Raw genomic sequence first — 23,304 nt, 5'->3', positions numbered from 1 at the left:
AAAAAGTAGGGCCAACGGCACGCGGTGTTCCCAAGCGGTCACCCATCCAAGTACTGACCGCGCCCAATGTTGCTTAACTTCGGTGATCGGACGAGAACCGGTGTGTTCAACATGGTATGGTCGTTGGCGAGTTTCGTACATTCGATCTAAATCACAATACGTAGAATATCGTTATATTTTTTTAACTTTCTAAAACAGTTTAGTAATGGGTAGTGAACTTCCTACGAAGGCGTTGTTGAAAAGACAACATATTCCGATAGATGTCTCTTTCATTCTAGCTATGGTGGGAAAATTAGAAAGATGATTTTGAAAAACGAACAATGCGGAGGGTTAGGAGTACTGTTATCCTAGAAAATGAACGGAAAAATGTTTCGAGAGTAAATTTATCAATTTAAAAATACACATTAGGTAGATATTTATTTATTTATAAAATATACGGCACAAAGTGTCCTATTAACAAAGGTATAAAGTTACATGTTCAATGTATAAAGTGTAAGAAAATATAAAAATACAAAAAGAAAAAAAATGTAATTGTAAGAATATCAATAATATCTTAAGTGAGAGCTTTAGTATCGGACAATATAAATGTAACACTATCAGATAAACAAGGCAGTTAAAATACCTGGATCAAATACAAGAAATGCAAAAGGCTTCACAAACATTGTGATACCAAACAACTGTACTTTGCGTATGCATGAATTAAGAGTTTTCATCGACTATGTGGGTTTCATTTATGCATTACATATTATAATATAATAAAATATATAATATAATATGTAAATAAAATTGAATTTAATCATGAAATACATTTCTTACAAATCGCACGATCGATCTTATAATTAATTATCTTGTTGCAACTGTGTTTTCCAAAATTTGATTCATTGAGTGTACGTAAACAGTTTGCAGATATTATTTTATAAAATCGTTTACAATTTTACCTTACTTTAATTAGTTAATTGAATTGAATTGAAAATATCCACGCGGCACACTCATTTGTGATACTCATTTTTAATGAAAAACATTGTTCACGAATTCGAATCAAAATGCTTAGATTGTGTTCAACATAATATACATTCTCTCTGAAGTAGATATCTTCGATTGCAACGAAAATAAATATAAAATCTCTGTTAAAAATGTATTCTTATCCCACATAAACCAAAGTACATACATTATGGGGTAACTCTTGTTGTAATTTTAAATAAAAATATAGTAGCTGTACAGTATAATTATTGCTTACATAATGTGTTAGTATATAGTAATGAAATCTATAATTAATTTCTCAGGCAAATTACACATGTACATCTATAAACCAGCAATATTATAACTGTTGTTTTCCAAATAAAATAGATACAACAATGGTTACGGTGATTTAATCAACTCCATCTTAAAATACAGTTTGTGAATATAGTATGCTTAATGACTTATTTTTGATTCTTGCATACGTAAAAAAAAATTTATGCACCTTTTATATTAAAATAGATTTTGTCTTGAAAAGTACCGTGGCAGTCTGAAATGAATAGCAAAATTATCGCGGAGTACGTCGTAAACAATCTTGTGACCAACCGTAGGGCCATTTTCACGCATTGGGAGGCTGAAAGTATGGAAAGCCACACGACTTTATCCAGCACAATATCCTTGGTTTTGTCCGCATTAAAAATATTATGTATAGAGACAAAATATAAAAAAAAAACGAAAATGTTTCCTAAGGTGGATGAAGAATACAAAAAAGAGGGCCAACGGCACGCGGTGTTAAGGTGGATGAAGAATACAAAAAAGAGGGCCAACGGCACGTGGTGTTCCCAAGCGGTCACCCATCCAAGTACTGACCGCGCCCAATGTTGCTTAACTTCGGTGATCGGACGAGAACCGGTGTGTTCAACATGGTATGGTCGTTGGCAAGTCAAGCACATTTGATTTAAACCACAATACGTAGAATATCGTCTTATTTTTTTAACTTTCTAAAACAGTTTAGTAATGGGTAGTGAACTTCCTACGAAGGCGCTGTTGAAAAGACAACATATTCCGATAGATGTCTCTTTCATGCTAGCTATGGAGGGAAAATTAGAAAGATGATTTTTAAAAACGCACAATTCGGAGGTTTTCGACGCTCAAAAATGTCGACATCAGCACTGTTGTCCTAGAAAATGAACCGAAAAATGTTTTGAAAGTAATTTATCAATTTTAAAATATACATAAGGTAGATATTGATTATAAGGGGTTTGACAATACCCACTCTCGACAATCTTACTATTCATTATTTATTTTTTATTTATTTAACGCCCAGAGGGCTTTTACATGGTTGGTAGTATAATTTTAATTTGACAGATACTTTTAAACATAAAAAATAAGAATAAAATTACATTTGATAAAAGCTATGCAACAAGTCATACAAACACATGAAACAAAAACAGAAAATTACAGCTATTTGTAGGTTTACATGATGTGTTTAGGAGTATTGTTGAAATAAATGTTTTAAATGATCCACAAAACTTGCCAAGTTGGTATTGAATATGTCAACATCACCCAAGTAATGATTTCCCATGGTGTGAAGTCATTGTATCGGAGAGTGGGCAATTTAGTTACGCTTATGTGTGCTGCTGTAGAATATTGTATTTTGTCGTGTTGTTACTGTGGGTGTATGTATATTTATAAGTTGCAGGAGTTAACAATAAACATATAATTTACTAATTTTAAATAAAATATAGTACATGGTAAATATTTCTTGGATGCTAACATTTCAAAAAACTTATTTATTGGTTTGCCCTCCGACGTAGAAAATACTTCGCCTGCTTCGCTTTTTCTGTGTCTTTGTGAATGTAATAATTCAAATTCCACTCCCTTCTCCCATAACATATCGGTACCTCTATTGGGAAAACCATGTACCATTTCACGTCTTTGTGGGAGTTATAACTAATTTTCCACCCCTTTTGATATCTTCACTTAGGTACCTACTCTAGTTGGGAATGCCATAGTTCCACAGGGTCCGACAACCTTTGGGTAATTAGCTATCTATCTATATAAATAAATCTGTAAATATTCGTTTGTTAAAAAAATCTTAAATGTCTGAAAGTTCTTGACTGATGACTTTGAAATTTCGACTCACTATATTATATACTCGTAGATGTCACCTGTGGCAGGTAAAAACATGCTTTACAAAAACAGCGCGAATCCAAAATATACATATTTTCAAACCAATTCAAAATAATAATAGAGATTAGCGATATGTTATTTAAAAAAAAAAAAAAAAATTATTTATTAAATTGAATATAATTACATTTAATAAAATATAAGATATGGGTATTCCCACAAAGCTGTGACAATCAGCTTGTCTGTAGGTTCTACCATTTAATGTTATAACATAATACACATTAGCTTAAGTAAAAATATTAATACCAAATATAATGTTTAGGATAGATAGACGATTTGTTCATTTATCAACCACTTTTTTGTCAGTTTAGGGCAGGGTTCCTCATTATTTTTTAAGTTAAAGTTTTCGTTAAATTTGTTATAAATCACAGGTATCAAATAGTCAAGTGTTCTGCTACCATACTTATTTGATATTAGTGGAATTTGTAGGCCTTTTTTTTTCAGTAAATTTTGTTTTGTGACTATGCACCAATGACTTTTTGCACGCATTTTCTCCCGCATTATCCATAATTATAATAAACCAGAGAAGCCCTTTAATTGGATGTAGGCCCTCAGAGCCATACAGTAATTTTGAGTTGTTTCTTTGTTTGTAAATGCTAGGTTTAACTTTTTTTTTTAATTATAGCAGTTTGTAAATTTTGAATGTATTTAATATTAATATTACTCGAGTGTCCCCAAGTTCGAATTCCATATCTAAGTATGATTCGACCATAGAATGATATATAAGTTTGAGAGTGCATCGAGGCAATACAAATTTCAATTTATAAAAATTACTCGCCAAACATCAGAGCTGGTTACAAATTTTGGTCACACTTTTGTCCCATTTAAAGTTATTGTTTACGATTATGCCAAGGTAAGTATATTCGTTTGTAAAATCAATTTTTTCACAGCAGCAAATATTATTCATTTTTTATGTATACATTCAAAATTATGTGCAGTTATTTTAGGTAAGTTCAACATTTTCAAGCTCGGTGATCTTGTTTACATGCATTTAGTTTTTTTGACATTAATAATTAGTCCTACATCATGAGACCATTTAAGTAGCTCGTTAAAGTCTATTTGTAATTCTTGAATAGCTATTTCAGGGTTTTCATTAGAGACAACTAGTGCAGTATCATCAGCAAAAATGAATCTACGGGCTATTTTAAAAAGTTAAGACATGGCAATTTATTTATTTATTTATCGTTTCTTTACATTGTATCTTTTTTTTAAGTTATAATTTTTAACCTCACTAGGACAAGCCTGTGTTGAGGTTGCAAGCCTGAATTACATACATAATGTATAATTTTGGTCCTAAAATTGACCCTTGTGGCACTCCTGATTTAATAAATCTATAATTACTCATTGCATTAAAAATCTTTACATACATTTTTCTATTTGTTAAATAGTTTTTGAAAAATGATAGGAGTTTACCACGGATTCCTATGATTTCGAGTACCTTGATTAATTGTGTATGGCTGAGTGTATCGAAAGCTTTTGAGAAATCAATAAATAATACTAGTACATGTTTTTTTGAGTTAAGCTCTGAATTTATATAATTGGAAAATTTTTCGAGCAGTTTATCACAGCTTTTTTTGTTTTTGGAAGCCATACTGACATTCATCAATAATGCCCAAATTATTTAAATATCTATCCAAATTTATAGGTATATATTTTTCTAATGCGGTTAATAAGGAAATGGGCCTATAATTATTTATTACGGTGTGATTTCCATTTTTAAAAATGGGCCTTATGATGCTGCATTTTAGTTCAACTGGAATGTGACTTGGGTCAATAATTCTGTTAATTAGGTGAGTAATTATAGAACCAAATAATTGAACATGTTTTTTTAGATCATACATGCGAATTAGATCCACAGCAATTGTTAACTTAACACATTCATTTATAAAATATAAATAAATAAGAATAATAACATGTGTACATTTGTAGAAATGTATTATACCTATATGTAAAGGAATAAGTACTAATAAGTACCTACCTGGAAATGTCTAGGATTCATTTGTGTTTGAATTACGAATTTTTATTTTATTTTATGCGCTTTTCAAATGTATTGGATGTGTTTTTTTGGTTACACATTAAACATCATTATTGTTTTCTCGCTATGTGGCTGATATATTTAAGTGGGTTCCATGATAACTCAACACAGTGACTATTTAACACACCTTAAAAAAGTGATATAGGTGGTAAGTAGGAGATTTTCAAATATTTTCAGGTTATTCGTAACCCGGGAATGGTTGTCTTCCTTTAAAAAAAAATCTCTTTGTCACGTTTCGTTTACAATACGGTCCAACATATCAATTGATTTGTACTACTGGTGACGTCGCGAGATACAATTACAAACATAACCATTATTAACTTTGAAATTTCATTAAATATTTTCACCGTTGTTATTAACTCACATTTTCATAGACATGCAATTTTTTCGAGATAACCTCTTTTTTCAATAATTTAGAGCAAAGAAAGAAGTATATAGGGTGTGTCCGTTTTCCCAAAGAAGTTATATAGTTTCATAACCTATGTACTTTTCTTGAAACTGATTACCTACCTAAACATTTCCAAATGTTGAAATCTTTCTTAGTATAGATATATATCTTATCTCTTCTGAGGATTTGTTATTTGAGAAGCAGTGGTTTTTTGTATGAAGGTTTTAAGACGTTTTCACATCTTCTGCGCGCTGAATATATTATATCCCAGGTTATAGGTATCTGAAAATATATTTTTTCTTTAACTAATAAATTTACTCTCGGAAATAATAAATCGTTACTTCAAAATGATTTAAAAGCTGTACTGTGTGTACGCTCCGTGATTAGTCGAACAATATGTGATGTCAAATGTACTCCGCGTTAAGTTTGTACAACGTAATAATAATAATATTTGTATTGCGCGGTTTTTTTGCAAAATCACCTCAAAAGCGCTGTACAAATATATTACAATTATATATCTCTTACTTATTATAGACTAGTCAATCAATTTATGGCTAACAGATTGCATCCACCGCCACCGGTTCGTAGATCACCAATACAAAGCCATATGATTGATGAATGTGATGCTAGAATGTACATATGTATTATTATTATTATTTATTTACATTTTATACAGGCAGATAATATACAGTACCATGCTTACCTGGTAGGTAAGTATTGTCATAAAAAATTCAGTTGATAAAATGACTTTAGATTACCACTGTTTATTGTTTATTAGAGAAATCTAGATACGGTAATAATTAAACATCTCTTTCTGTTACATGCGTAGGTACTTTGATAATAAGCGGATTAATAATAATGTAATTTTTCGATGGAACTGTGACTTGCACATTTATAAATGCATTTCATTTGTTAATTGGTAGGTCAGAAATATTCGAGTAAGCCGATGTTTTACATAAAGATAATACGAATATGGAAGTGGGTGATTTCATAGTAATACTCATTCAGATTAATGAGTATTAGTAATTTATTTAGAATCTCTTCAAATTATTCGTAAGCTGATTAAAAACGGGATTGCAGGCCCTTAACGAATGAATTGATAGGTTTCCTGATAAACTTTTAGTAAAATTCGAATGTATTATCATACATGTCTTGATATAAATCCTAATATTTTCGAATTTCGTCATAATATATTATCAAGGTAAATGCAGGTGAACGAACTCGTGTTCCGATATACATATTGTGCATTTACTAGAAGTTTATCAAGAAACGGCCTGCAATCCCGTTTTTAACGGGATAACCAATAATTTTAAGAAATTCATAATAAATTAGCAATACTCATTTTTCAAAATAATAGTAACTTTTACTTTCACCATCTTGTGAAAACGACACTATGTTCTTAATTACAGTAATGTACTATTTTTTCAGTTTCTATGATAAAATAATATAGTTACGTAAAACTATTTAGTACCCACTTGATATAGGTATATATAGTAAAGTTATCATAACTGATCGTAAGGATCAATGACCGATTGTTATCATAATTAGGGGCAATCCCCCTTGATTTAGTAGATACGTACCACATAAGAAAGGGCGTCAGTGGAAGGTAAGTACCAACCCAAGCTCATAGGTAAGCCATAAAGTTCCTAACGTAAATATATTGTGTTTGTGTAACGCAGCCTAGTATTGCCCCGAGTGTAGAACCGCCCCCAACGAGGAAATTGTACGAGAGCAAGAGAGATGCTAGAATCTTTTTAACCCTTTTAACGCGAAAATCATTCAATAAATATATATTTTTTAAAGTTTTTTTTTATAATTATTTGTTGGTAAAAAATAAAATCATTGGTTATATTTTTATTTTTTTTAAATATGAGTTATTTTATTTAAATATTTTCAGCGGTTTTTCGGGAAAAGTGTAAAAATATTTAACAAAAAAGAAATTTTTTAAACGTTTGATCAATTTTTTTATTCTAAAAATTATATTACGTATTTTATAAAAAAAAAACAAAACTTAATAGCGTTACTACAGGGAAACGTAGCCACAAAGGCGCTGTACAAAACAACAAAGTAAATTAAAGTATTTTAAAATTTCCCTTTGAAAAACTAAGCTTTTCACATTGGAAGAACCAATATTGGAGTTGCGGGATGTGAACATGTTAATATTGGTTGAATATATGTACCTACTGTCTAGAAACATTTGTTCTATGGATATGTCGAGATGTTTAAAATTTTTTAAATCTACCGAAAATAATAAGTTGCGCAAAAGATCGAAAAAAACGTTTTAGTAATATTTTTTTATAAAGCTGGTTGTTCTAAATAATCGTTTATTTTTTATTACTATTATATTATTATTACTTTTATTAGTGATAATTATTGCTTAATTATCAAGAACAGTGTGTTAAATTTTTAAAAACCCATTTCTACACACTGCACACACCAGTACACCTCAAGATAATCATCATTTTTCTACATTGCCAATAAATCCAGCCGCGCAATATGGGTTAAAATTTAATTTTTCGTGCATAGTATTACAATATATATAAATAAAAACGTTCTTCACCGAATGGTTTGAAATTTCGACACAATGTTGCATTCGAATACGCGTGTGTTTTCATATACCTATAATATATATATATATATATATGACACTTGTGACAGGTACAAACATGCTTTTTAAAAATAAAAAAAACAGCGCCATCTTTTTCTATGTTTCATCTGTTTCCTTATCTGCAAGAGAAACTGAGAGAAACTGCTAGAAAAAAAAACTTTGTTGAAGATTATGTATAATTCTAAAACACAAAAGCCCCTATTTCAATGTTTCAATAATAAATTCAATTAAGATTTTATGTTTATTTTAGAATTAAAAAAACTAGCTTTAAGTATATTTTCACAAAATTTTAAGTAGTTGTTCAGCGCCCTTGAGGTGAATTTGCACAAAAACGGCGCTATACAAGTCATCCAATTATTATTATTATTATTTATTTAGTTGCACGATCAGTTCAATCAAATATTTTAAATATCTTAAAGAGTGTGTAGGATGTTTAAGTTATATTTCTCACTGTCATTATGTCATTTTGCTTTCAGTTTTGTTTTCTTAATATTTTTTATGTATTTATATATTTTTAAATATATTATGTGGTTTTATGTTAGCTAATCAACGAGTATATTTTTAATCTGTTTTTTTAATGATTGATTTTACTATGTCAATAATAAGTTTTTTATTAATCCAATAAAAAAAATTAAGTGGAAAATTCAATTTTTATGCACAAAACACATTTATAAATTTTTAACACTTCATACAGTGAATGATACTTACTTAACACATTACCTGAAATTCACCCAACATAGACTATATCAATTTCCTTCGCCTTCCTGTCACCATTCCCATAGGCTAATGCAAGTATTTTATCTTCTATTCTCACTAAATTAGAAATAAGCCAAAACCTTATATTGATTGAATAATTAGGTACTCATATTTTACTATTCATCATAAAATATTATAACCATTGATTTTCCTAAATAAGGTAATGAAAATATAGAAATATTAGTTTCCTAGGTGAAGAATAATAATCAAATAAAATCGGAGCAAACAATCCACATTAAGTGCGTCTATTCCGCTGTAAACATAGTTGACGCTAGCATAATAAATACATTACTTACTCAAAAATCATAACGTATTCCGAATAAACTAAACTTACATATTTATTTAGTTTCCCCCTTAAATAGCAAACCTTAAGAAATGACTAATAATACGGAGAGGGGCAGCTGCCTCGCGCACGCAGAGGGTTAAGGCGGAACACGAATAGTGCTAGGAGCCGACACCAGACAGCAGACAGCAGGCGGCAAGCGGCTACTAGCACCTATTATAGCAGGCTCTACCGCTCTACACACTCTATACTCGTGGCTACAGGCTACAGGCTACAGGCTACGAGGCTCGTGCGGCCTGCAGTAAACAGGCAGCCAGGCAGTATTGAAAGACCGGTTGTCGCGTTAGCAAGTCGCTTAGGGCCCGCTAGTCGTTCCGCTCTCTGCTACTCTAGGCAAAGTCACTCGAACTCTACTATTATTATGTATAGCCGGTAGCTACACTCTACTTCTAACACTATACTCTAAGTTCAGTTCTAATCACGTGTGTTTAGTGATTTGGATAAAACATACCAATCTCCATTTTACGTAAGTATTTATTTACTTTTATAAATATTTAAATTTTTATGACATTTGTTTGTTTTGTTTATGTTTTTAAAATAGTGTTTTTTTTTTTAATTTTCCCGAAAATCTAACATCCCTTTAGCATAACAATGTTTTTACACATGTCAACAGACCATATTTTATAATATGTCACGTGTTTTTGACACTTATATTTTATTTATGCATTTAATAGATTAAGTAGAAACACAATATATTTTATTGTTTTTACATTGTATAGTTCCTTATTAAACTATGTGTATTGCTTCCAGTAACATTTGCAACAGATTTTCATAAAATACGAATAACTATTAACATGTAGGTACCTACATAATATTTTTTCAAAATTATATTTTCTCGTCAAACTAATGTAAAAATAAATCTGTATTAACATTTTTTTTAAATTTCACGTTTTAGTTATTTTAAAATGATCGTCGATTTGTAAAAATGTTGCATAGGTATACTATGTCTGGCGAAAATGATAAATTCCACAAACTGTACTTTGTCACGTATACCTACAGATTAGTATTTATAATAATATGTTTGATTGTTTTTGTCAAATCTTTTTTAATTGTATTGTATTATAAAACACCGACGGGGCTGATCCCAACAATCCGTCGGCGCGCGTTCCGAGAAAAATGTTTAATAAATTGTCTTTCTTACAGGTAAAGTCCAAACTAGTTAGTGCACCGTAAGAAGGACGCAGGATCCGATGGCCACGATGGGAGGGCAGGGGCAGGAGTCCCCGGGGAGTGTGTCCCGCACGGCGCGCTACAGGAAGGTGACCAAGCCGCTATTGGAGCGAAGGAGACGAGCGCGCATCAACCGCTGCCTGGACGAGCTCAAGGACCTCATGGTGGGTGCACTAGAGGTAAGACCTCTTTTACACACAACAAACTCTAATAGATTATAACTTATTGCCGCCCATCATTTTTACACGTAGCTTCTAGATTCGTAACTAATCTGTGTTCCTTCCATTCACAGGTTGAAAGGGAAAACATCAGCAAACTGGAGAAAGCAGACATCTTAGAACTCACAGTGCGCCATCTCAGCAAGCAGAGGGCCCCCCGCGACCCCAGGGCCGAGGTGGAGCGCTTCCAGGCCGGCTTCGGCCACTGTGCTTCCGAGGCATACCAGTTCATCCTCTCGTCACCTGGCATTGATGCTAACATCACCCAACAACTCGTCAGGCACCTCAGCGCGCAGATGAATGAAGGACCCATCGGGATCCCAGCCCTCGCTTCGCCAGTACCGTCAGACTCCTCCCTGAGTCCCAGCACTTCCAGCAGAGGCTATTCCCCTAATTACTACACAGAACAGCGCCACTCCCGACCCGTTATCTCTCCCGTAGAGTACCTGGATAGACAGCATCCTAGCTGGAAGGAGGACTCTCCCAGTGTTCCCATTGAACAGTCCCTCACTTGTGACGTAGCCCCCTTCAACTCCCGTCCAGTCATTGCCAGAAACCCAGAATCCATGACAGGATTGCTGATGACTGTAAACACCGAATGCGTTCCCCGAAATACCCACACAGAGAATCCCATCAAACGAGCGGAGCGGCAACGCACCCCCGAGATCAAAGAGAGATTCGATATGAGAGGCCCGCAAAACTCAGAAACTAAGAATCTAATAATGCAAAAAATTCGGGAACACATTCTGGAACGCCAGCACAGAGAGTCCGACACGCAAGACCCGCCACCAAAACAATCTCGGAACGATTATCCCACTCCGCCACCTAATCATATTCGTCCTCTGAATTACCCGAGCTCGAATCATTCCCACAGAGATGAAACCCACCAGTTTTCCCTCTCTAAAGACGTCAGAAACATGAGCGTCTCCCACCGGGAACCCAATCTCCGAGTAATGCAGCAAATTCTCACTCCGAGTACGAGCGAAGAAGCGATTAACCTGAGCGCTATACCTATTACAAGCAAAAAAGTTTGTAACGAATCGCAAAACCAACAAAGATCGCCGAAACCCGTTGAGGGAACATTCAAGGCGACAAAGCACCAAGCAGACTACAAAAGTATTCACCCCAAGAAAGTAATGATCAGGATCCCACAAAACAACCCCGACTATGACACGAGCGAGGATTCATACGCGCAGGGTTATGCCAAACATGTAGGAAATGAACCCCGGCCAGCTAATAAGGTTCAGCAAGAAATTAGTCCGAGAGACAGGCAGCTAGATGACAGTGACGTCAGCGCGGCAGAAGCATATTATTTGCGGTACAAACAACAGCAGTTCCAGGACCCGATGGACGCAGAAGATGCTCAGGCCTGGCGACCCTGGTGACGTGACGGGTCTCGGTGACGGGTGACGGTGACTCACCGACCCCACTCGGTGATAATGATAACATCAGTCTTCCTTTCCTTGAGCTTTAATTAAATTAAGTGATATATTTTAATTGTTGGAGGTAAACAGCTTTAAATTGCGTGTATTTTGTATTGTCTCTTTCTCTATCTCCCTGTCTTATCGAATTACATACAAACTTAATTAAAGCCATAATTAAACAAAACAAACTACTTATTACCACTTACAGATAACAGGTAGATATTCAATGCACTTTAACGTTCTGATGAGTGCCTTGTTCCTATGTGCGTTGACATCTATTGTTACAATTCTATTTCGAATTTACTAATCTGCCTTTCTATTGATAGTTAATTTGGTACATATTATATGTGTATCATCCCATCATAAATCGATGTGCATACTTATGAACATTTGATAACTAAAAAATCCGTTCTAGTTTCTATAATCGACAATACAATTTTGATTGAAATGTAATGATATTAGTTATTATAATTCCTATTCTCAATAATGCTGATTTAAAAGCTTTAATAAGTTTAAGAATTTATCTTTAAGTAGGTACGTGATGTATTTTCTTAAAGTGTGATGTAACGTTACGATTATGTTTAAATAGTTATTATTATTAATTGCGTGTTTGTTTTGTTCATCTTATTTGTGATTGTTTTTATGATGTTCAATAAATGATGATAAATGAATATTACAGAAATCTTTTATTTATGTAGTACTTCTGTGGAGATTCCCTTAAGTATGTGCGTAGGAAAATTTCATAAAATGATATAATGATACTAAAACTAGATCACAATAATAATGAAAATGATCAAAACATGATCAACTTATTTAAAAAACCTTTTTACAATTGGAGGAACGTCTGCCTGGCATTTTTATGGAAAGATCCATTTTGGATTTGAGTCCAAAATACCAAATCAAAATGAATGATATTTTTTTTAAATAAAGGAAATCGCAAATATACATTACTGCTTAGAAGTATTTTTATTTCGTTTTAAATTATAAAATATAGGTCAATAAAAGAATCGATTTTTCATGGTTTTCGGGGCAACTTTAACGATTTATTTCTGTGAATGTATTTAAAAAATAATAATATTTTTTCCCATCTACTAAGTACACGTTTTATATTGGAAAAATGATGAAATATACATTTTTTAATTATAAAAAACGCATTATGATGGGCTTAAATATAAAATAAAAAGGACTAATTTACGTTGGTTCACAAATTAGTCGTATTCCTGTATAATTTAAAATATGAATCCGAAAAAATCTTTTTTTATGTCATCATATTTATATAGTAGGTAGGACCAAATTTGTATTTTTAAATAATTACAGTAAAATCGAATTATTTATTGGTCCATATTAAACCAACATAAATAAATACATACTTTTGAGCAGTACTGTATAATATTAGCTATGTCGTTTTTAATTGTAATAATTTGGAAATTTTGTATAGCGTCGTATTTGTTAGAAAATCATTCATTCTAACTATAAATTATATATTTTTACAATAATATTTAGTTGATACTGGTCAAAACCGGAAAATTTATGGCGTTTTTTTTTATCTACCTACCGATTTACCTTATTAATGATTTATTTTATCTTTTACGGAACCACGACACATAAAGGTCGTGATAAATAATAAAAAATAAGTAATAAAATCACAAATATTGCATAAATATATCAACAACAAAAAATCATTAATTAGGTACCAACAATGAAACAATAATGTGTAGAGGGATGTAGCTACTCAATGTTTATAAAATATGGTGTTTAACCTAAAACAGTATGTTTGAAAGTAAGGTGTTTTTATGAAGGGTTACATAGGTAATACAACGTGTTATTATTAAAATTTATATCGTATTCCTACGACATTTAAAGTGGTTCAAAATCACAGCCTTAAAATTCTAAGGTGGGGCATCTTTGGTTAGGTTAGATATAATATACCTAATCATAATAGAATGGCCCGCGTCCTCCGCTCCTCCCACGCATCTCTCGTGAGTTATTGCCAGGTTCTTCGGTAGTCTCCACTGTGTGAAAAAGTTTATTTTTTTATTGAGGTACGTTCACCCAAAATATCATTAAAATGCCAGGGGTTTTTACACGTTAGTTTAGATATTCGTTATTTTATGGCGGTGCGTTTATCCTTCTGTAAATCGCTGAGCTGTTGTGACTTCTCACTCTTTCTCAGAAATGACGCAAGTAACAGAAAGAGAGCTTACAATGGAGATCCCAGTGGCAGGACTCGAGTTAGGCATAGGTAGGTTAGATATCATCCTACATGATCTCTCACCCTTTCTCATAAATGGCACATGGATGATACTAGAAAAAGAGGTAACAACGGAGCTTTCAGTGACAGGACTCGTGTAGTCGTAGGTGCTTACCGCTAATAGCTCATTTTTAACCTCTCCTTCTTCAACCTAAATGACGCATGTTACAAAAAGAGAGGTTAGAACGTACCTTTCGGTGGCAGGACCATATTGTTGAAACTCCTTGAGTCACGTTCGGCGTTCACGTCATCTATGAAATCATCATATCTCATTCAGATTTAATGATAGGTTTATTGGTGGAAACGGAGTGATATAAAGTTATTACGGCCAGGGCCCCTAGGCCCTAGGCCCAGGCCGACTCTGAGATGCGATTAGGCGGTTCGAACCGCGCAGAGCACGAGGAGCTTGTAGCGACATGCTTTTTTTGCGAGCTTACCAAAAAAAGAAAAAAAAGAGTTGTGTCGGCGCTGAAGCAAGCGAGGAAGAGAGCTGGCAAGTGGGGAGCCCGAGTGCCAGAACCGCGGTAGCTCTGCCGTGTCTCGTGTTCTTTTCAATTATCCATTATCACCCGAATATTAATGGCCGTGTTTCACGGACCAATAATTACCAGGGACCACTTTTTCCTTTTGGCCTTAGGACCTCAAATAATAATAATTAATAATAATCCAGCGCTGGGACAAGACCCACAACAACGCACATATCTAACTTATTAATGCTTATGATTATGTCATTATAAAAAGATTTGTTTTTATTACCTACTTAATTGATTAAAAGATGCCATTATTGAAAGAATTCTTGTAGTTAACCTTTAGAATATCGCTTAAAGTTTTGGCATTGCAAGAATTGTATGTAATTCTATAACGACTGCTGAAAAAACAAGCTTTTGTGATCAGAAATCAATTGAATAACTTTCTCACGGAGTCTCCAAGAACTGGCTGTGATATCCAGTACCAGAAGAAGGTATAAAGGGACACGTGTGTCCAATACCACGTCTATTCCTTTGTGCAGCCAGCGCAGGGGGCATAATAGCGACAATCGCCAACTTTGTAAGGAAGGACGAAGGATGAGGCTCTGAGGACGCTGCTCCTGGCTATTGTCCGCCACCCTAAAGGTAAAGATTAAGGCTATTGTATCGTAGAGATGAATTTACGGTACCTACTGGAGCGGTGGGTATGAGGTATGGGGCATGAGGCATCGTGCTTGGGGCATGGGGCATGAGGCACGCGCATTCTACTACTTATCGTCACATTTTATCATGACAAACACCACTAACACTAAAGATATGCCACGTCCGTTACACCGGATTGTATCACACAATGGTCTGCCAGCGACTCAGATCCAGAACACTATAATACTATAAAAAACTATTATTACTACATTTATTGTACTCAAATGTTACCAACAAACAAATTGAAAGATAAGCATGCTGCAATGACAAACGCTTTTCGCGTATTATCTTATCACGCTAATTACTTGACTTATGACTAAACAAAAGCCTACGTGCATCCTTCAGAAGAGTACCTACCTAATTTCAACAATTCTCACAAAGTTCCATGAAGAAAAAGAAACTCTATAGAAATCTTCATTTAAAATGGATAATTTTTTTGGCGCCATTTTTGTGAATAATCATCTCAAAGGCGCTCTAAAAATGTGAATTGTATGTAACCAAAAGTTTAATACTCTGATAATCAGAAGAGAAAACACTCGGTCCCAAAACGACTTGACAATTTATAAGAAAATATAATGTAATATTTATTATATATTATATCTGCCGTCGCGTCGTTTGTGTTATCAGTGGGTCGGAATGGCATGGTCTGGCTGTGAGCCACAAGTGGTTAATGTGGCCCGTGTGGGACACGAGCCGATCTCGCGTTCCCACGGTATGTAGGGGCCGGGGGGCGGTGCGGCGGGCAGGCGGGGGACGGTCGGGCGGGGGGCGGTATGGCGGGGGGCGGGATGAATGAACAAACTACTACTTCTCCATTAGCGCGGCCCGGCGCGACAGGGGCCGGACCGCCAGATTGATTAAATTATATTAAATTTAAGAAGAATTGATGCACAGGGCGCTGGAACTTAAATAAAATACTAAATATAATAAAAATACTCGTATATTGTCGCTTAAGAGCTAAAGAATTAATATGTTTGTATTTTAGAATCCACATGAAATAAAAACATATTTAATACATGTTCATATTATCGTTTCACCGTTTTTTCAACGATTTGTCATTTTAGGACATTGTAAATATCACTCGGTTATTAAAAACTCAATTGGGTTAAAACGTTAATTGGTCACTCTTAACCGACGAAATTTAATTTTTTTGAATGTTTATTTAAATTATTGTATGAAAGACTAATCATCCAATTACAGTACAAGATTTTTTTATGGCATTCTTGACATTTGGGGAGATAGATAGATAGATATGTAAAAAAAAGTTGTAAGGTAATTTGAAAAAGAATGAATTAAATATACTAATAATATCTACTCTTTTGAAAATTTCGTTCACTTGTCGACGCTGTGATAAAACATCTGTTCTGCCGTGTGACATCTTGAACAAGTCGTGGTGACGACTACAGCTGACGTTTATAATGAGACCCAAGACCGATTTTTACATATATATAAATATGTGTATTTTTTATTTGATACGTGATACCGCACAAGTGTTTCAATTGTCAAACGGAACTGTGACATTATTAGTTCTTGAGGAACTCCTCTGAAGGTTAAAGGAAATGCAGGAATTTAAGGAAATATAAATAAAGTTATAATGATTAATTAACGGTTCGATTCTGAATTGGGGTTTAAATGTTTGTTTTTCAAATATGAATTCTTGGAAATGATCGTTTTATCGCTTGCGCAATGATTTCAAGGAAAATGAGATCACTTCATAATCCGTATGGAAATAAAACGTTTCAATGTTATTTACTAATCAAATATTATGAAGTACTTACTTGGCATCTTATATTCATATTTGTATCGTATTTAATATTAACTACGCTACGCGACTTCACCCGAGTTTTAACGCTATTATATGTGAGTATCTTATTTTAATAAAAAAAAAAAATTCTATAAAAAATTAAAATTTATTTGAACGCTCCTTACTTCTCGATAGAAATGTAGGACACGGCTCAAAAAATAAAAAGATTGAATAATACAAAATGCTGACGTATTACGAAAATAAAATGATGCATTAAAATTATTGATGATTTTTTTTTAGGTACCTACTCAATTGGTGATATTTCACCTCGCTAAATTAATTTGTCATATATTGTTTAATAATAATCAGCGTAATATTTCAGTAAACAACACATCAATCCGCAATTCAAACATCGTGAGTAAACAATATATAATGAAAGAAACCCAGCAATATAAGTGGTCGCCTCATCGCCCCTGACTGAATCGTGTTTATCACAAGCATACTTAAATTACCGCGTAAGAAAGCACCAATACATAAAACTGCACGCCGGTACCTACATAAATTCTTAAAACTACTTATAAAAAAAGAAAAACAACATAGTGGCTGCAACCCGAGTGTCATGCGTCTCAGACCTTTCAGTGGTGGGCTGTAGGCTGTAGGCTGTAGGACTGTAGACTGTATAGGACTGTAGGCCCCCATAATACGGCACATCCGCTCCGGACTGTGGGAACCACGGGCAGGTGCTATGCATCTACACTACACCCAATACCAGTACCTAACCTACCCAGTCTCGCTCTCGAACAACACTCCGTCTCTGCTCACTCTCCTTGCTTCGAGCCGTCTCGAACCGCTTCGGCGTAAGTCCCCGCTCAACGCGTGCGCTTACGCCCTTTCTCCGTCAACAGCCCTGATTCTTGCGCCATTACCGACTCAACAAAACGCCTTAAGTAACCAACGTTCCGCACCCCTTACGTCTTTCTTCTCTTGGCAACAAACGCCAGTCATTAAGGTGCTCTTATCGCATATCTGAACGTTGATTTTATGGTTATCCTACGTTTGTGTGTTTATTATCAGGGCGGATTGGGACAGAGGATCGCCTGACTGCGGATGGGAAGGGGAGGAGGGAAATTTGGAAAGGGTTCTGCAATTTGTGCATTTTTACGGCAGCAAAAATGCATCGCGCAATACCAATTATTCGGTCTATCATATTCGCACCTCAATGTTGAGGCGAATCGACTTGTTGCTTCTGAGAAGCGTTTATTTGTTCAGGGATCATGATTTACAAAAGCATAAAACAGTAATCAAATTAGTAACTTTAATTGATTAGCTACCGAAATCAAAACACCTAGTCTTATAAATATTTTGATTTATTTTTATTAATTAAACTTTTGAACATAATATTAAAATTCAGGTTTTACATAGCTTCTGTTTTCTATTTATACTACTCTTCCATTAAAAGCATTTGCTTGTGGATGGAAGAGGAATGTACATTTGCGAAAAAATAATGGTATAGTTATATAATGGATTATTTGGTGAAATAATTAGCATATTTTAAATTAAATATTTATGATACATTAAGGTTATGGTTACAAAGTAAAAAATAATTACGAAATTAAAATCTATACAAATTGTTGTATTTGGAAAGAAGAAAAAATATAGAGAATTGTAGGATAATTTGTGAGATTTTCAAGTGAAACTAGGGGAATCAGTTTTTTTGTTAATGATTTCCCCAAAATATTTTTTATAGAGTTACTTAATTATTTGATTTTTATCATTAATGCTTATGATTTCTTCTGGTAATTTAATGAAGAAATGTTTTCCTTGGTGGGTATAATGGTTCTGGGCAAAGAAGGCTGGGCTTTAGAAGTGTGTAGTTTAGGGCATGCAAATATATATTTCAGTCTGGTTCGATTTTAAGTTATGAATGAGTATTTATCTTTTTCTTTTATAATTTGAATAATTGAATTTTTCATAAATAAGTTTTTAAATGTATACATAGTTTGGTTGGTCTAAGTTTTTATGTGTAATTTGATAGAATGAATCGAGATAGAGGCTAACTGCTGTTGATGTTACCACAACAAGATTATTAGACACAAGTAAAAATGTGAATAAAGCAAGGAGTGTGTGCCGGAATCATATGCTGCGTACTAATTAATATCTCGTCGAAACTTGTTCCACTATAAGTACGCGATAAGCTGTGCGCGTAGACCTTAATCGGTAGTTTTATTTACACCGATGGGAGAGTTGGAGGTGAGTTGGAGGCCAAAAAGAGGAACTATACATCAATGGCCGGAACAGAGTTATCTGTCTGGTGGTCTACTCTCTTCTCCTACAGTGCCAACCATTAAGGGAAAAACCGTTTAATTAATTAAATTGTAAAGATTTGATTATTTTATATGGACGTATTAGAAAATGGATATTGTTATTTTATTAATAGTTATTCCTATTGCTTTTTCAAAAAAGTATATTTTTTTTAAATATTAATTTATAGGATTTAATGCCCTTCGATGATTTAACTAACAATAAAATAATGTAAACTGCCATTTTTTATGAGAATACGACACAAGAGTCTAAACTGCTGACTGCGGCATCCTCGATTGGGGTACGTTTTGAGGCTGAAGATATTGGGGAGGGGGAGGAGATAAGGAAGAGAATTGTGGTGGATTACCTGCTATTCATCACCAAACATGGCTAAATCCATTTCCCGCAACGTTTCAATTGAATGGTGGTCTTACACCAGGGTGAAACTAAGAGTATCTTCCTGCCTATTCATTAATTTGAAATGATTAAATTGTGAATTAACACATATTAATAATTGTGAACGCCGGGATTTGAACCCGCGACCTCCGGCTTGTTAGTCGAGAGCCTTACCCCTACACCACGGAGGCTGTCAATTAGCCGGTTAGTTGGATTTTAAAAATGTATTTATTTTAGAGAAATATATTAGAAAATGGTTATTGTTTTCTATTACTAGGTAATTTTATTACCATTAGTCAAAAGCCTTTAGTTATAAATATGTTAAAAGAAAGAAGTTTTTGCTGCCTTTTGATCATTTTAATAACAATATTTCGATGATTTGTATAGCGCCGTTTTTGTGCAAAATCACCTCAAGGGCGCTGTACAAATATATAATACATTTCTACTATGATTTTTGTTATTACTAACAATATATATGAAGATAATATTCAGTACCATACTTACCTGGTAGGTCACTTGAGATTACCTCTGTTTCATTGTTTATTAGCGAAATTTAGATACGGTTCGCACGCACAGACTTAATTGTAAAATTGGACATAATTGGACTTTCCGGTATACTTACAATAATTAATGTTTTTTTTTAATGATAAACTAATATTTATAAGACAAGGTTTTTATGCTCAGCACAAAGGATAACAAATTATTATAAGCAATAATTAGTCTCTTGAAATATCCATACAAATTAAAAATATCTCCCGAGTAAAAATAATCCCGTCGGCGGCATTTATTTTTACTCGGGAGATATTTTCAATTTTTATGAATATTTCAAGCGACTAATTATTGCTTATAATAATTTATTATAAATAATGTAAACCACCCTTAAAGCATGTTTTCTATTAAAAGCCATTTCTTATACAAATAATCTGTTTATTATTAATATTATTGGGTATAGGTAAGTACTATCATACTCATACAAAAAGCTTTATCATAGTAACATGAGTATGAATATGAGGACGACATTTTATGAAATATTAATTTTTGAATAGCGTTTACGTGTTAAGTTTTTTGTTAATTTCCCGAATCTGTCGAGGTGCCACTCCCCCTCAAGTGATATATTGTAAGCTTCCTTAGAAAACACGCCTCGAAGTGTAAGCATTATACCAGAGTGTAGGCAGTATAATATACTAACTTATACTTGAGTATACCACTATTATTCACATCGGAGGGTTTTAACACAAAAACACCGAGACGCATCACAAAACTCACAAAGCCAGAAGTCAATTGACGAGGAAGTTGGGCCCAGAACCAGAAAGAAAAAAAGGTCCACAAAGGCCTTGTCTTACTGACTGCTGGGGCCGCCATTAACGTGTTTTGTTATGGGTGTAATTGATTTTTATTTTCAACATTTCCGCAATAATGCGCAAAAAGCTACATAAATAACGGTAGCGGAAACATCATCGTTCATAAATCAATTATTTTTTTATTACAACTACAAAAGTGGGTAGCGCATAGTGCCTACATACAAATAATAATTAAAATATATTGCGTTATTTTTACGTTCAATTTCATTGTTTTTTTTTTCATTTTGTATATTGGCATATAAATCGAAACATTTTATTTGATAATATATTTTTTTTAAATTCCTTAATTATATATTCATTGTGATTTGAGATGCTTATAACCTTTAACATTCTTGTATTGACTTATGTATAATATCTCGTTTCCTTACCAACTTTTTATAACTCTTTTTTTCTATGCCCCTGCCGATAAGCTACTTGAATTAACTTAGCAGGTGGATATTTTTTTCCAGTCACAGTGAAATATTTCAAAATACAATTTGAAAATATAATCTTTTATTCATAGTTGATAGTTGTATTCTGATGCCTAGTTAATTAATTAAAAATATGAATCTTTTCAATTGAACATAACCTCAAAAATAACGTCAACTTTATTCAGAACGGAGACACCTTTCCCGACCACGTAATTTATCATCCTTAAGAGGAAGCTACAAGCCAAAAATGTGTATATTCTTGGTATACCTTATATTGTAGGTAATAGGCATTATAATCGCTTGACAAACGGAGTCTAGAAACGTTTGATTTCAAGCACAAAACTGGTTTTTATTTATTTTGTAAATAGTTTTATAAGAAAGTTAATCAAGTGAAACTGTCACAGATAATCTTAGCTATGATACTGTATTTTTTAAAAGTTGTTTCCTTTACGCGTTCATACATTTATATTGAAAAAAAAAATTTAGTAGTTTACATTTATATTTTTTATTGAGAAATTTATTATTTTATTTGTATTCTACTCAAACGAAACGATAGGAAAACCTTCAATTTATCTAAAGCATATTTTTTGGTATTCATAATGTACACCAATTCGTTTTAAAGATTAATAAAAAATAGTCTTTTGGCGTTGAGCTTCGCCTAAAATGTAATCTCAAGGGCGCTATACAAATCCGAAAACAACGTTAAAATTCAATTTACATTAATAGCTACTTTTAACCTACTTGCTTAAAGAAATTTGAAAAAAAATATCATTGATATGGTGATGTTTCTTTGGAAAAATTTTATGAACTCTATTTTTTTAAATGTCACATAAAATGAATAGTTTAAAAATAAGTAGGTAGGTACTAAAGGTTAACTTATGATTTTAGATGATTAAGGATGGGTTGTTTCGTAGAATTTGAGCAATTCATCAAATTTCAACACTCATTTGCGAGTTCTTCGAATGACCTATTCAAGTTCTGTTATTATATCATTATAAACCATTTACTGACGAAACTGAAACAATAACAGATCTTGAAAAGAACTTTCACAGAACTTGAAAATGCAGGATGGGTTGCTTATTAGAATTTGAACAATTCATTAAGTTCTGTTATTATATCATTAATGGTCAGTTATTTCGCAAAACTTAAATCATAACAGAACTTTCACAGAACATTAAACATTAAATATCCCTGTCGAAGACTTAAAATACAATTTCTTATTAAATACATACATTAGACGATAGACGTAAAATAAACGATTTAACGTTCTTATTCAAAATACTTAACTCTAAATTCGACTGTTGTGAACTCCTGCAACTTATAAACATACATACACCCACAGTAACAACACGACAAAATACAATATTCTACAGCAGCACACATAAGCGTAACTACATTGCCCACTCTCCGATACAACGACTTCACACCATGGGAAATCATTACTTGGGTGAGGTTGACATATTCAATACCAACTTGGCAAGTTTTGTGGATCATTTAAAACATTTATTTCAACAATACTCCTAAACACATCATGTAAACCAACAAATAGCTGTAATTTTCTGTTTTTGTTTCATGTGTTTGTA

At 33.3% G+C, this 23,304-nt stretch overlaps 2 protein-coding genes and 2 non-coding genes across 5 annotated transcripts in view; 2 read left to right on the top strand and 2 right to left on the bottom strand.

The window, feature by feature from the left end:
- Positions 1-9: 9 nt before the first annotated feature.
- Positions 10-128, bottom strand: LOC149426919 (5S ribosomal RNA). Its single transcript, XR_016303319.1, has one exon. It is a non-coding gene; the product is annotated as a 5S ribosomal RNA (ribosomal RNA).
- Positions 129-1,778: 1,650 nt separating this feature from the next.
- LOC149426918 (5S ribosomal RNA) lies at positions 1,779-1,897 on the bottom strand. Its single transcript, XR_016303290.1, has one exon. It is a non-coding gene; the product is annotated as a 5S ribosomal RNA (ribosomal RNA).
- Positions 1,898-9,545: 7,648 nt separating this feature from the next.
- LOC149426917 (uncharacterized) lies at positions 9,546-12,696 on the top strand. Of its 2 annotated transcripts, none has more exons than XM_089639136.1 (3): positions 9,546-9,743; positions 10,421-10,611; positions 10,740-12,696. In XM_089639136.1, the coding sequence occupies exons 2-3, from the start codon at positions 10,468-10,470 to the stop codon at positions 12,048-12,050; spliced, it is 1,455 nt and encodes a 484-aa protein (XP_089495262.1). In that variant the 5' UTR covers positions 9,546-9,743; positions 10,421-10,467; the 3' UTR covers positions 12,051-12,696. The 2 variants fall into 2 exon arrangements, with proteins under 2 accessions (XP_089495262.1, XP_089495255.1); XM_089639129.1 differs by having other exon boundaries at positions 10,421-10,626.
- A 6,792-nt stretch (positions 12,697-19,488) lies between these two features.
- The window catches only part of LOC149426916 (uncharacterized), a 30,698-nt gene continuing 26,882 nt past the window's right edge, over positions 19,489-23,304 (top strand). The window contains exon 1 of the mRNA XM_089631461.1: positions 19,489-19,503. Within this exon, the coding sequence (XP_089487587.1) occupies positions 19,489-19,503 (15 nt within the window). The remainder of the gene's footprint in view (positions 19,504-23,304) is intronic.

Source organism: Hesperophylax consimilis, chromosome 1, assembly GCF_061612785.1.
Source record: "Hesperophylax consimilis isolate HC1 chromosome 1, BYU_Hcon_1.0, whole genome shotgun sequence".
In the NCBI taxonomy this organism is placed as follows: Eukaryota; Metazoa; Arthropoda; class Insecta; order Trichoptera; family Limnephilidae; genus Hesperophylax; species Hesperophylax consimilis.
Note: the sequence above shows the minus strand (reverse complement) of the source record. Positions and strands in the feature narration are given on the sequence as shown.

What these genes read in the sequence shown, in the direction of transcription:
- LOC149426917 (XM_089639129.1), top strand. Translation starts at nt 10,468, where the DNA reads ATGGCCACGATGGGAGGGCAGGGGCAGGAGTCCCCGGGGAGTGTGTCC. An exon ending in TCATGGTGGGTGCACTAGAG is followed by an intron (nt 10,627 to 10,739) that starts GTAAGACCTCTT and finishes TTCCATTCACAG; the next exon opens with GTTGAAAGGGAAAACATCAG.